This window comes from Diaphorina citri, unplaced genomic scaffold, assembly GCF_000475195.1.
Source record: "Diaphorina citri unplaced genomic scaffold, Diaci psyllid genome assembly version 1.1 scaffold902, whole genome shotgun sequence".
In the NCBI taxonomy this organism is placed as follows: Eukaryota; Metazoa; Arthropoda; class Insecta; order Hemiptera; family Psyllidae; genus Diaphorina; species Diaphorina citri.
This window is the reverse complement of record NW_007378333.1, coordinates 103,558-117,374: the sequence shown is the minus strand read 5'-3', so window position 1 is coordinate 117,374 and position 13,817 is coordinate 103,558. Positions and strand designations below refer to the sequence as shown.

The 13,817-nt window shown below is 39.7% G+C and overlaps 1 protein-coding gene across 2 annotated transcripts in view; it reads left to right on the top strand.

The window, feature by feature from the left end:
* Positions 1 to 12,632, top strand: part of LOC103512943 (glucose dehydrogenase [FAD, quinone]) — a 19,052-nt gene extending 6,420 nt beyond the window's left edge. For both annotated transcript variants that reach the window (XM_008477743.3, XM_026826279.1), the window contains 4 exons: positions 3,519 to 3,785; positions 7,814 to 8,069; positions 11,075 to 12,022; positions 12,192 to 12,632. In XM_008477743.3, coding sequence (XP_008475965.1) covers positions 3,519 to 3,785; positions 7,814 to 8,069; positions 11,075 to 11,991 — 1,440 coding nt within the window. In that variant the 3' untranslated portion in view covers positions 11,992 to 12,022; positions 12,192 to 12,632. The remainder of the gene's footprint in view (positions 1 to 3,518; positions 3,786 to 7,813; positions 8,070 to 11,074; positions 12,023 to 12,191) is intronic.
* The last annotated feature ends 1,185 nt before the right edge of the window (positions 12,633 to 13,817 follow it).

The window sequence follows — 13,817 nt, the reverse complement described above, 5'->3', positions numbered from 1 at the left end:
TTTTTTTTTTTAGGCGTTTTTTTTTTTTTTTTTTTTTTTTGCTTCAATTTATGACCACCACAATCTTTATAAATCTCCACAGTCACAGGTAGGTAGGTAGAAAGGTAGGTAGAAAGGTATTATGTTATCTATAAACCGGTGCAGTTTGACTTTGCTCAAACCTCTACAATGGACATTAGGCGATCAAAAAGAAGAACCCTATAACCTTAAATACCTTCAGACAGATTTTTTCCGTCATTGAATTCTGCATTACTAAAAAAAAAACTACCTATGTAGGTAAGTATGTACCAATGTATATTGTATACCTACCTACCTAAATATTGCTCTTGTTCCGAGTTCCTACCTATTGACAAATACTCGAATTAATCGGTAAGGTACCATTCATACCTATACTGGTACCTAGGTATCCATCTACTTAGTTTATTAGGTAGGTAATCCGTGTTAATTGATTTTCTTCAAATCTATACCGATGACCTCGACCCAGCGACCTCCAGATTACAAGTCCACGTGATTCGGACCAAATTCTCTAGCATTACCTACCTATGTACCTAACTAGGTTTTTTTTTTTTTAAATTATTATTAATATTTAAAGAGATTTGATAGAGGGAACTGCAGCAACAGAGTTTTTATCGGTCTAAAATGTAAATGCAGTTTCTTTGTGTTATTATATCACAACTTTGGTACTCACTGCAGCATTGTAGGATTTTCTCAATATCTCAATAATCCTAAAATCCAATGTTTACCTACCATGCTGGCCCGGTCGCTATGCGCATTTATACGTCATAGCTACTCATTTTCCTCACGAGGCTGAGTGGGCCCCGCAACAGCCAGTCAGGGAATCAATCATTTGCATGGTACAAATTTCTTGACCGCGCCGGGAATCGAACCCGGGTCTCCCGCGTGCAAGGCGAGCGCAGTGACCACTACACCATGGGAGCTGAGAGAAAGGTACCTTTATTTTTAGTGTCTCAAGAGCGGCTCATCTGATTTAGGTACTATATCTTCCTCCTTCTTTTTTCTCCAGATCCAAAATTACGTAAAAGTCTAGCTTGGGGAAAAAAGTACCAGATTTAATCAAATCAATCGATCTATTTTTTGTCCCCCGGAATTATTATCCAAAATTACGTAAAAGTCTAGCTTGGGGAAAAAAGTACCAGATTTAATCAAATCAATCGATCTATTTTTTGTCCCCCGGAATTATTTATCGGGTCTCAAGATCTACTCCATAATCAGTCAATCAGTCAAGTTCCTATATCGGTCCCAATCTTCCTATTGGTGAAAGGAGAAATAATGAGTTGGCACGTAAATGCTTTTTGGCGGTTTTCGGTGTAATTTAACAATATCTCGGGAACGGTATAAGCTAGAGACTTGAAATTTGGTATGTAGTTCACACATATGACAAGGATGCAACACAAAACGTTTGGTTAAAATAGGTACTGCGGTTGGCGGTATTTTTTTTTTTTTCTCCAGATCCAAAATTACGTAAAAGTCTAGCTTGGGGAAAAAAGTACCAGATTCAATTAAATCAATCGATCTATTTTTTGTCCCCCGCAATTATTTATCGGGTCTCAAGATCTACTCCATAATCAGTCAAGTTCCTATATCGGTCCCAATCTTCCTATTGGTGAAAGGAGAAATAATAAGTTAGCACGTAAACTATACCTAATATTATAATACCTACCGAGGTACGGGTATAATAAAATAATCAAATTTATAATCAACATTTGGAAATGAGAAGGTAGGTACAATACAAAGTTAAGTGCCTAGGTAGGTAGGTACCGCTTTGAAAAAAAAGAAGAAGAAAAAAAAAGAAACAAAAAATTATTCAACTAAATTCAATACATATTTCCTCTTACGAGTATACCTACTGTAGAATAATACTAAAAAATAAATATATATAAAAAAGTGCTTTACTTACTACAACCACAAAAGATGACGTAAAATTAAATACCAAACTTCTTTTTTTCTTTAACTTTCTCATGATGTTTTTTTTATTATTATTAAGAGATTTGACAGAGGGAACTGTAACCGCTATGGTCTTATCGTCCCGAAATCGAAGACAGAAGGAAGACAGGATAGGAGAAAGCCAGCCGTTCTGAAAACGAACATTATTATCCCATCAGGATAAAATCCGCCCCGGGCGGGAATCGAACCCGCGGCCTAGCGCTTACAAGACAGACGCACTACCAACTAAGCTAACTAGGCTGGCCATGATAACTTTAGATACGGTACTACACTCACCTACAAAAAAAATCCGCCCCGGGCGGGAATCGAACCCGCGGCCTAGCGCTTACAAGGCAGACGCACTACCAACTAAGCTAACTAGGCTGGCCATGATAACTTTAGTTACGGTACTACACTCACCTACAAAATTACTTGGACACTTCGAAAAATGTCCATAACTTCGCTTCTGCCTGTTCAATACGGATGATATTGCTAGGGGACATCCCAAATATTGTTTTCAATCATATGTGTTACTTTTTGTTGAGCAAAATGTTCATTCAGTGCGCCATTAGGAGGAATACAGGCGCTGAGAATCACCAGGCAGGATCTTGTAAGATGGGACCAGCATCTGATCCTAGCGCTGTCGTTTCACCGGAACTCAAAGTCCATGGTGTGGACAGGCTCCGTGTTGTGGACTGCAGTATCATGCCTGCGGTGACCAGTGGTAGTGCGCCATTAGGAGGAATACAGGCGCTGAGAATCACCAGGCAGGATCTTGTAAGATGGGACCAGCATCTGATCCTAGCGCTGTCGTGTCACCGGAACTCAAAGTCCATGGTGTGGACAGGCTCCGTGTTGTGGACTGCAGTATCATGCCTGCTGTCACCAGTGGCAATACCAATGCTCCGGCCATTATGATTGCTGAGAAAGCAAGTGACTTGCGAAAAATGTCCATAACTTCGCTTCTACCTGTTCAATACGGATGATATTACTAGGGGACATCCCAAATATTGTTTTCAATCATATGTGTTACTTTTTGTTGGGCAAAATGTTCATTAAGTTTCAGTTTTATGGCCTTTCTTCGTTCAACACCTTTCAGTAAGAATTCTGCTATCCTGGAAAATCTTGTTTTTTTCTTTCTCTAGTGAGTGATTATTGTGCTCATTTTTGATAAATTGCTTGAGAATATGTCCGGGTACCCTTTTAAGTGTTCTGATTTAAATCTGGATGTTGTGGAGGTAACCTAGGCCGTGTTTTGAATTGATGAGGGTAACGTATGCATTACGTTGCCCAGAAGCTTATGTCCCTCGAACCCTCGAAGTACCCCCCTGTGGTTTCTCCCCCCACTTGTCTAACTTACACCCCCGTGGTTTCTCTCTCCATTTGTCTCTAAGTTACAAGTCAACACGAGAACACCAGAAAGTAACCCGTTGAAATATTTGCAATCGAAAAACGAGTACAAATTTTTGTCGATGGTGGGATTCGAAGTTACACCCTTGTGGTTTCTCTCCCCACTTGTCTTAGTCTCTATTCTCTAACTAAATCCTCCCATGGTTTCTCCCCCCTGTCCTCAGGTGTTAGGCGGTACGAGCGTTCTCAACGGGATGATGTATATCCGCGGCTCTCGGGCTGACTACGACAACTGGGCCAAGGCCGGTAACCCTGGCTGGAGTTATCAGGACGTCCTCCCCTACTTCCTCAAATCAGAAGATAACCAACAGGCCACTATGATGGATCAGGGCTTCCACGGTGTAGGAGGCTACCTGACGGTGACTCAGTTCCCTTACCATCCGCCACTGTCGCATTCGATACTGCAGGGCGCTATGGAGCTTGGCATGCCGGTGAGTACAACCTACGACACTGGTTCCCCCTGTCTGTGAAAAATTTCGTGTTTTGCACTTGAAAGTTGTGACGTAAAACGTAGGTAATAATATCCTAACAGTGTGTCCACACATAGTCGATGGATCGATGTGGATCGATTAACGGCCGGTCGACTATATTTGGACACACTTCAACAGAGGAAAACCCTTTAGGAATAGCCCAACTTTGAACTTAATAGCGCGACCACATCAAATGGAATAAACACCATTGGAGCTTTGACAGTCAGGGTGTTGAAGTTGAAAATTTATATCTCCTTGGTGAAATCAAAAAAAGTACGATGGTAAAAAATATAGCTTTTCTATACCTAAAATCAGATTGAAAATTGAATCTTGACTGTTCAGTGGGTAATGTTTGCAGAATTCAGCACAATATAGGTAGGTACCTACCTACGAAGTTCTTGAAAAACGTTGGTACTGTGCTACAAGTTTGTGAAAGCTATTCAATATTACTGTCACAGAGTCAGGACACTTTGATAGCTTTTCTATACCTAAAATCAGATTGAAAATTGAATCTTGACTGTTCAGTGGGTAATGTTTGCAGAATTCAGCACAATATAGGTACCTACCTACGAAGTTCTTGAAAACCGTTGGTACTGTGCTACAAGTTTGTGAAAGCTATTCAATATTACTGTCACAGAGTCAGGACACTTTAGACTTAGATAGAATATCATGGTAGAAGTAATTTAGACGAGAAACGACTTGGTTATTAGACTTATTATGTAATTGGTAAGTACTAAGTGATCTACTTTAGGTAGGTATCTACCTAATTTACTTACCGAACCTCCTATCCCAAGATTCTGAGATATCTATCTACCAATTTCATGCTACTTACACTACTGCTCGAAATCATTTGCTCATTAGTCGAACTTTCCCTATCAGAACAATATGAAGTTTCATTTTTTTTTCTTTTTTTTTTTCAACAAAGATAAAGCGAATTGTAAGAACACTTATAACAACAGCCGAAGAGAGAAGAGCAGGATAGGAGAAGGAGAAAGCCAGGCGTTCCCAGAACGAACCTTATCTGTTTAGTTAGGATATAGTTCGCACCATCAGAACAATATTAAGTTTTTTTTTTTTTTTTTTTTTTTAACAAAGATAAAGCGAATTGTAAGAACACTTATAACAACAGCCGAAGAGAGAAGTACAGGATAGGAGAAGGAGAAAGCCAGGCGTTCCCAGAACGAACCTTATCTGTTTAGGATATAGTTCGTACCGAGAGCGGGAATCGAACCTAGCGCTTTGAAAAACAGGCACGCCACCCTCCAAGCTAACTAGGCCGACAGCAAATACTTTTGATCACTAGTGTACCTAAACCTATACTCAATTCATGTATACCTATGATTAGAGAGGTTATTTTACTATCCATGCTAAAGTACCGACTATGTTTAGTCGAGCTCTCATTCTCCTACAGTCGAGCGGTTTTATTCAAGAAGGGTCAAGTCGATTCTCAGTCCCAGTGAAGTTATAAATTTAAGTAGCCAGCGGCTCGGCGCGGCGATAGCATGTTAAATGCACCCCACTTCCCAGTGGTTCACTGAAGTTAGGCAACGTTTCTCGTGGTTGGTATCCGCGGATGGGTGACTTTTCCCGGGGTGAGGTTAATTTGAGCAGGTGTGGGTGGTTTGTCCCGGAGTGGAGGGTGAAACCCCCGTCGCGCGTCGTTAAAAAACTCAGCAGTTATGCGGGCTTCCCTGGCTGAAGAAATAGCAAAGATTGAATGTGAAGTGCATTCACTCGAAAAAATTCTGTAGCCAAAACCAAATGTCAGCCCAAAGCAATCACCCTAGGGCTGCGGATTTTATCCTGATGGGATAATGTTCGTTCTCGGAACGGCTGGCTTTCTCCTATCCTGTCTTCCGTTTCTCTCTTCGATTTCGGGACGATAAGACCATAGCAGTTACAGTTCCCTCTGTCAAACCTCTTAAAAAAAAAAAAAAGTTAAAAAAAAAAAAAAAACCCAAAAAATTTAAATTCCCCTTTTTAAAACACCTTAAAAAAAAAAAAAAAAAAAAAAAAAAATCAACTTTGATTTCTGGACTAGGATATCTACTTAACATTAGGTGGGGTGCGCAATGTTTGGTGCATAGTCCCCAAGGTAAGTCAGTAATTTACCCTATCATGAAATAAAACTTGGGTAAATGATTATAAGTGAGATGATTACTAGATTCGTTAGTAGTAACCTTGACTGCAAAGCTGTAGGTAATTTCAATTTAATGTTTTTTTGTAAATTTTAAATGGGATTATAGGTTACTTACGTGGAAAATGTTGCATGTGAGGAACCAAGATACACCTACCTAACTACCAATGACAATTTTTTTCTTTTGCCAGTATTAGTAACAATGGTTGACGTTTGTAGTTAGGTTCACGTAACGAACTCAACATACATATTACTTATTTAAGATGAAAATTATAGGTGTATAAAAATGGCCTTCACAATTCAGAAAATAATTTCGGTTCGGTACCTTTTACCTGTACCTACCTACAACCTACATCTATGTAGGTAGGTAGGTACCTACTTTGCTTTTTTATTTTTACTAACCTAGGTAGGTATTTGGATTTTTTAAATGTAATTATTTATTCAATTTTATACTCTTGCATCAAACTATAGCAATGACCTTTGTCAAAACCAGCGGTGCCCAACCGCGGTCCTGAAGTGGCCCGTCACTCCGCCAGTTCAAGTTCGAGTCATATGTTTATTTACACGGGAAGAGCCAACACCATATGTTCCATTTTACGTCGAAATTTACACAATCTCGCCAAAAAATTAAATTGGATCAAAACCTGATAATCTTTTTTCTTGATAACATTAATTGAAACGTATTTAGGTACCAAATAGCCCGCAAGGTGATGCAGATTTTATTCAAGTGGCCCGCGAGTCCCCAAGGTTGGGCACCCCTGGTCTCTACTCTGTTTATGATAGCTGATAGTTACCTACTAACTTATTATTAGACGTTTAGGTTCTCTCATATAATAGCTGAAGATCATACCATTCATACCTCTCCCTTTTTCACTGACCTTCCTTTCTTGTGTCTGACCTTTACTAAAACCATCTGAAATTTATTGCTTCAAACCGCAGAAACGTATGCGCACAAACACATTAATGTGTTGCCCGCGCTCGGGACAGTTGATGTGACGTCATCGCCTACAGGCGCGTATGCCATGACGTCAGATTTCAAGATTTACCGGTATTTTTCATGTGGATTTATCTCGGGCTTTAGAAGTCGTAGAAGAAAAAGAAAAATTCCCTAGTTCCTCAATTTTTCAGACTTTGAAACATCACCCAAGTAAGCGCAACTGTTCTATTGAAGAGGTAAAAAAGCTTCATTTATAACTAGGCTTGCCAAACGTCCCGAATTGGCCGGGACAGTCCCGAATTTCAGGGGGTGTCCCGGCGTCCCGTTCAGTTTTTCATTTTGGGGCGTTTTGTCCCGAATTTCCGTTTTTGTCCCAGAAAAAATTCGGGACGCGTTTTTTAACTTTAAAATTAGGTACCTCTATAAAGCAGAATTTGTTCTTAACTTGTTTAAATTTGTAATGCTTTCATCAGTTTGCTCTTCCACTTTGCTAAACCTTTATAAACGAGAAAATGTTGTATTAAACCACCTTAAACGAAAAAATGAGCTGGTCCCTTGGATTCTCGTTTATCCAGGTTCGACTGTATTTTGTTTATCTGTATTTAATCAAAGTTACTTTTAGGAACTCAGTCTCGGAGTTCGGATTACCACTGATTGTTAAGACAATTACTAATATGCATTACGAAAATTATGAGAAGACCTTAGCAGTTTCGGCACAGAAAATTTCTCGGCTGTCCGTTTATGTATCTTCCTTTAATCGATTTAATCAAAGTTACTTTTAGGAACTCAGTCTCGGAGATTACCACTGATTGTTAAGACAATTTCTAATATACATTACGAAAATTACGAGAAGACCTTGGCAGTGACAGTTCCCTCTGTCAAACCTCTAACATACATCTTATTCACTGTTCCCAGGTTCGCGACCTCAACGGTGTCTCGCACACCGGTTTCATGATCGCTCAGACAACGACGCGTAACGGCTCGCGTCTCTCGACGTCCAAAGCGTTCCTGCGTCCAATCATCTCGCGTAACAACCTCCACATTCTGCTGAACACCACCGTCACCCGCGTTATAGTAGATCCGCTGACCAAGGCAGCTATTGGTGTGGAGTTCCTGACCAATGGACGGCTAGAGCGTCTGCAGGCGAAGAATGAGGTGATCGTGTGTGCTGGTGAGTGTTTTTTCGCTGATATGAGTTTTAAATTAACGATTTTTTTTAAGATGAGTATTTCACCGCCGTTTTTATTTCGTAGCAATGAAACAACTGGTACATTAGAGTCATTAGACTCGTGTGGTCTGTGTCGTAGCATGCCTATCCCGTAGTTGAGTGGAAGGCAACCACTAGGCGAGGTTAACGCCTTAGGCGTTCTCTACCACCTAACCCTTAGAGCTCCATTATTAGGTGGTCGAATTCTCAAATAAATAATTCCATACCTCGGCTGGGATCGAACCCACGCTTATTTAAGGAGTTTTAACAGTATTTTATCGAAGTCCCACCTCAGTGAGTGGGATTTATCGACCTTTTGAATTAACGATTTTGTCTTGAAGGCCCGTTCCCACTTGTCATTGAGAAAAAAAATCGTGTCGTGAGGTGATCGTGTGTGCTGGTGAGTGTTTGTTTTTTTGTTTTTTTTTTTTTTTTCTTTGACATTTATTTATTTAAGGAGTTTTAACAGTATTTTATCGAAGTCCCACCTCACTTAGTGTTTTATCGAACTTTTAAATTAACGATTTTGTCTTGAAGGCCCGTTCCCACTTGTCCTTCAGAAAAAAATCGTGTCTTGTCTAATGGGAACACTCTCATTTGAATTACATTGCCTACGAGGATATTGTCAAAGTTAGGTCACAGTCTGGTTCTTTGATTGTTTGTACCTATAATTTGTATGACATTCCAGTCTGCTTCGCTATGATTCTCCGGACGACTGTTTATCTAGGTAGGTACATAATTACATATCTCTGATATTATGTTTTAAATTTTAAATAAAATTTAAAAGATCTAAAGAAAACATGTTGTTCAACACTTCCATATCACCCTGACATTTACATGTTATTACCCTACGAAACCAACACCTAAGTAATAACTCTAATAAGTAATAACGATGATTTAATGAACCAATAACCAATATAATGATTTAAAGAACCATTTAATGATTGAACGAGTGTTTTCTTCACTGATATGTGTGCTGAGGACTTTAGGTCACGCCAGGTTATTAAAGTAAATGAGCTTTTTCCAAGAATGCATACGAGGTACCCTACTCACCTATTGGTACAATTGATTTGATCTCATTTTAAATGAGATTAGTGCTACTTTTCCAAGAATGCATACGAGGTACCCTACTCACCTATTGGTACAATTGATTTGATCTCATTTTAAATGAGATTAGTGCTACTTTTCGTTATTCATTCGTTTAAACTACATTCGACCGGAGATTGAACTCGATTTTTGACGATTGTCGACTGGAACCCTTGTTAACTTGTAATGTAATGTAGGGACACTGCACGCATTCGACCGGAGATTGAACTCGATTTTTGACGATTGTCGACTGGAACCCGTGTTAACTTGTAATGTAATGTAGGCACACTGCACATAGGTAAAAGGGTTTGATAGAGGGAGCCCTAATAAATAACAACGGAAATCTTATCGTCCCGAAATCGAAGCAGGGTTTGATAGAGGGAACCCTAATAAATAACAACGGAAATTTTATCGTCCCGAAATCGAAGCGAGAAGGAAGACAGGATAGGAGAAAGCCAGCCGTTCTGAGGAGGAGACTTTATGTTTCGCATAAAGTTCGCTGATATATCCAACTGTAGATTGTTTCATAGATAGTAACAAATAAAAAGGCAGACGCACTACCAACTAAGCTAACTAGGCTGGCTATCCAACTGTAGATTGTTTCGTAGATACCTAGTATGATGATGATGTCTTTCGTTATGGTGTATCGCCTACTTTCGTTATCATGGTCGACTATTAGGTTCTTCGTACTGTTATCAGTTATTCTACTTATTCTTATTCAAATGTTTCTCGAAGACCTTTAGCTATTTTCACTCCTCTTGAGATCGAAAATAAGTATGACTAGTCTCCATGATATTCAAGAACTGAAATCCTTGATAGGAAACGTGATAATACCGACCACTAGGTAGCACGCAACGTTAAATCTCTTTTAGCAATTCTCGGAGTTCTGAAATTCATAATTATTTATTAGCGAAACGATTTTATTTTGTTGCTATTATTGGCGGATTTATTCTTCGTACTGTTATCAGTTATTCTACTTATTCTTATTCAAATGTTTCTCGAAGACCTTTATAGCTATTTTCACTCCTCTTGAGATCAAAAATAAGTATGACTAGTCTCCATGATATTCACAAGAACTGAAATCCTTGATAGGAAACGTGATAATACCAACCAATAGGTAGCACGCAACGTTAAATCTCTTTTCGCAATTCTCGGAGTTCTGAAATTCATAATTATTTATTAGCGAAACGATTTTATTTGTTACTATTATTGGCGGATTCGCTATTTCTGCTGGACTTCATGCATGAACTTATTGCCGATTGGGTTTGATGGAGAACTCAATCGAATGAATCATATTGGACTTCGCTTTACAATACCCTTGTAAATCGTAGAGCTGTCAAATTTCCAACACGAAGTTTGGACCCATCAGGGTTATCTGACAGGGTTCGTTGGAGGACTTTGCAGGATTGCTTGAGCTTTGAAGTCCGAGAAACCCAATCGGTCGACAGTGATCTAATGAAGGCACTTTTCTGAATCGTTTTGAGCAATCATTAACCTTTAAGTTTGGACCCATCAGGGTTATCTGACAGGGTTCGTTGGAGGACTTTGCAGGATTGCTTCTTGAGCTTTGAAGTCCGAGAAACCCAATCGGTCGACAGTGATCTAATGAAGGCACTTTTCTGAATCGTTTTGAGCTAGGATTGCTTCTTGAGCTTTGAAGTCCGAGAAACCCAATTGGTCGACAGTGATCTAATGAAGGCACTTTTCTGAATCGTTTTGAGCAATCATTAACCTTTTTGACAGATAAATAATTAATTGTAAGGGAGGAAGAAAGCAAAGCGTCTCGAAAAGGAACCTTTATGTACGAGTAGGTATTATGTAATGAACTAATGACCCGTCTACCTATTGAGAGTTCTGAAAGTGTTCCACTGTTATGTTTCCAGGTGCTGTGGATAGTCCTAGGATTCTCCTGCTGTCAGGTATTGGTCCCCGGGAAGAACTACGTCGCTTGAACATCGCGCCAATCCATGATCTCCCAGGTGTTGGTAAGAACCTCCACAATCATGTCGCTCACTTCCTCAACTTCTTCATCAATGACACAGACACCACGGCTCTCAACTGGGCTACTGCCATGGAGTATCTCCTCTTCAGAGACGGCCTGATGTCCGGTACCGGCCTCTCAGAAGTCACCGGCTTCGTGCACAGTCGCCTCTCCAATCCGGCAGAGGATAATCCGGACTTGCAGATTTTCTTCTCCGGCTACTTGGCGAACTGTGCCCGGACAGGCCAGGTAGGTGAGCGTAGTGACGGGATGAACAACTCTACCCCCGTCCCGCAGCGAACCATTAGTATCTTCCCTACTGTATTGCATCCCAAAAGTCGTGGCTACTTGACGTTGAAAGATAACAATCCACAGACCCCACCACTTATCTTCGCCAGATATCTGACGCATCCAGATGATGTCAAGACGCTGGTGGATGGTATCAAGATCGCCATAAGGTTAACACAGACCGCAGCGTTACAGAAGTACGGGTTCAGAATCGACACAACACCGGTGAAGGGGTGTGAGAACTTACCGTTCGGATGTGATGCTTACTGGGAGTGCGCCATTAGGAGGAATACAGGTGCTGAGAATCATCAGGCAGGATCTTGTAAGATGGGACCAGCATCTGATCCTAGCGCTGTCGTGTCACCGGAACTCAAAGTCCATGGTGTGGACAGGCTCCGTGTTGTGGACTGCAGTATCATGCCTGCGGTGACCAGTGGCAATACCAATGCTCCGGCCATTATGATTGCTGAGAAAGCAAGTGACTTAATCAAACAACAGTGGATAGGCAAGCGCGCTTGGAACAAATGGTGACGGGCGGAATGTCACAATGCTCATTTAGAAAATTTAAAACGTGTCAGCTGAATGCCATTATTTATATTGTCTCTTTTATAAAGGGATGTTAGGATAGTCCTTGTAAAATGTAAATACCTCATCAAACTGCAGTATTTAGTATTTAATTTCAAAACCCCACAACTTTTAATAATTAGATACCTAATTTAGAATTAAAGAAAATTTAAAACGTGTCAGCTGAATGCCATTATTTATATTTTCTCTTTTATAAAGGGATGTTAGGATAGTCCTTGTAAATACCTCAACAAACTGCAGTATTTAGTATTTAATTTCAAAACCCCACAACTTTTAATAATTAGATACCTAATTTAGAATTAAATCAAAGTGAACAGACTGGAACCCTGATGGTGTTGTCTTGTCAAACAATTCAAGGAAGCTCCAGAGTTTAGATTGAACCATATTTCAAGCTAAACAATGGGAACATACATACCTATTTGCTGTGATTGATTGACAAGTACCAAGTTTGCGTTCAGATGAGTCTAACTCGAGTTTAAAATCCAGATGTAAAAAACTTTTAATTGGCAATTCATCTACGAGCTAGGAGGTTACGTCAGAAGACGCCGATGATTTAATTGGCCGTTTGGAGGTTCTTTGAATGAAGAAGGCATGGGAACACACATACCTATTTGCTGTGATTGATTGACAAGTACCAAGTTTGCGTTCAGATGAGTCTAACTCGAGTTTAAAATCCAGATGCAAAAAACTTTTAATTGGCAATTCATCTACGAGCTAGGAGGTTACGTCAGAAGACACCGATGATTTAATTGGCCGTTTGGAGGTTCTTTGAATGAAGAAGGCATTTGATTCCATTAAAATTACCAAATGTAATTATTTATTCAATTTTATACTCTTGCATCAAACTATATAGCAATGACCTTTGTCAAAACCAGCGGTGCCCAACCGCGGTCCTAAAGTGGCCCGTCACTCCGCCAGTTCAAGTTCGAGTCATATGTTTATTTACACGGGAAGAGCCAACACCATATGATCCATTTTACGTCGAAATTTACACAATCTCGCCAAAAAAATTAAATTGGATCAAAACCTGATAATCTTTTTTCTTGTTAACATTAATTGGAACGTATCTAGGTACCAAATAGTCCGCAAGGTGATGCAGATTTTATTCAAGTGGCCCGCGAGTCCCCAAGGTTGGGCACCCCTGGTCTCTACTCTGTTTATGATAGCTGATAGTTACCTACTAACTTATTATTAGACGTTTAGGTTCTCTTTTATAATAGCTGAAGATCATACCATTCATACCTCTCCCTTTTTCACTGACCTTCCTTTCTTGTGCCTGACCTTTACTAAAACCATCTGAAATTTATTGCTTCAAACTTCAGTGGATCTATGTAACTATAGATTTAGAGAACACAATTATTCTTATTGTGATGAACTGCCCAACTTTGAACTTAATAGCGCGACCACATCAAATGGAATAAACACCATTGGAGCTTTGACAGTCAGGGTGTTGAAGTTGAAAATTCATATCGCCTCGGTAAAATCAAAAAAAGTACGATAATGTTCGCGGATTCGCGTCCCGAATCGACATTTTGGATATTTGGCAAGCCTATTTATAACTGTATTTTGTACAGTCGAACCTCTCTAATTTGGAATCCTATAAGGGACTAGCAATTTTTCCCCACTTCTAAGGGTTTAAAAAATATAAATGACGGGGCCACGATTTCTTCCCGGTTTATCCAGGTTTCCCATTCAGACAGGTTCAACTGTATTAGATACATTTCATAAATAATAATCTTATATTATAAAATCAAGATCCATTCACATTTCAC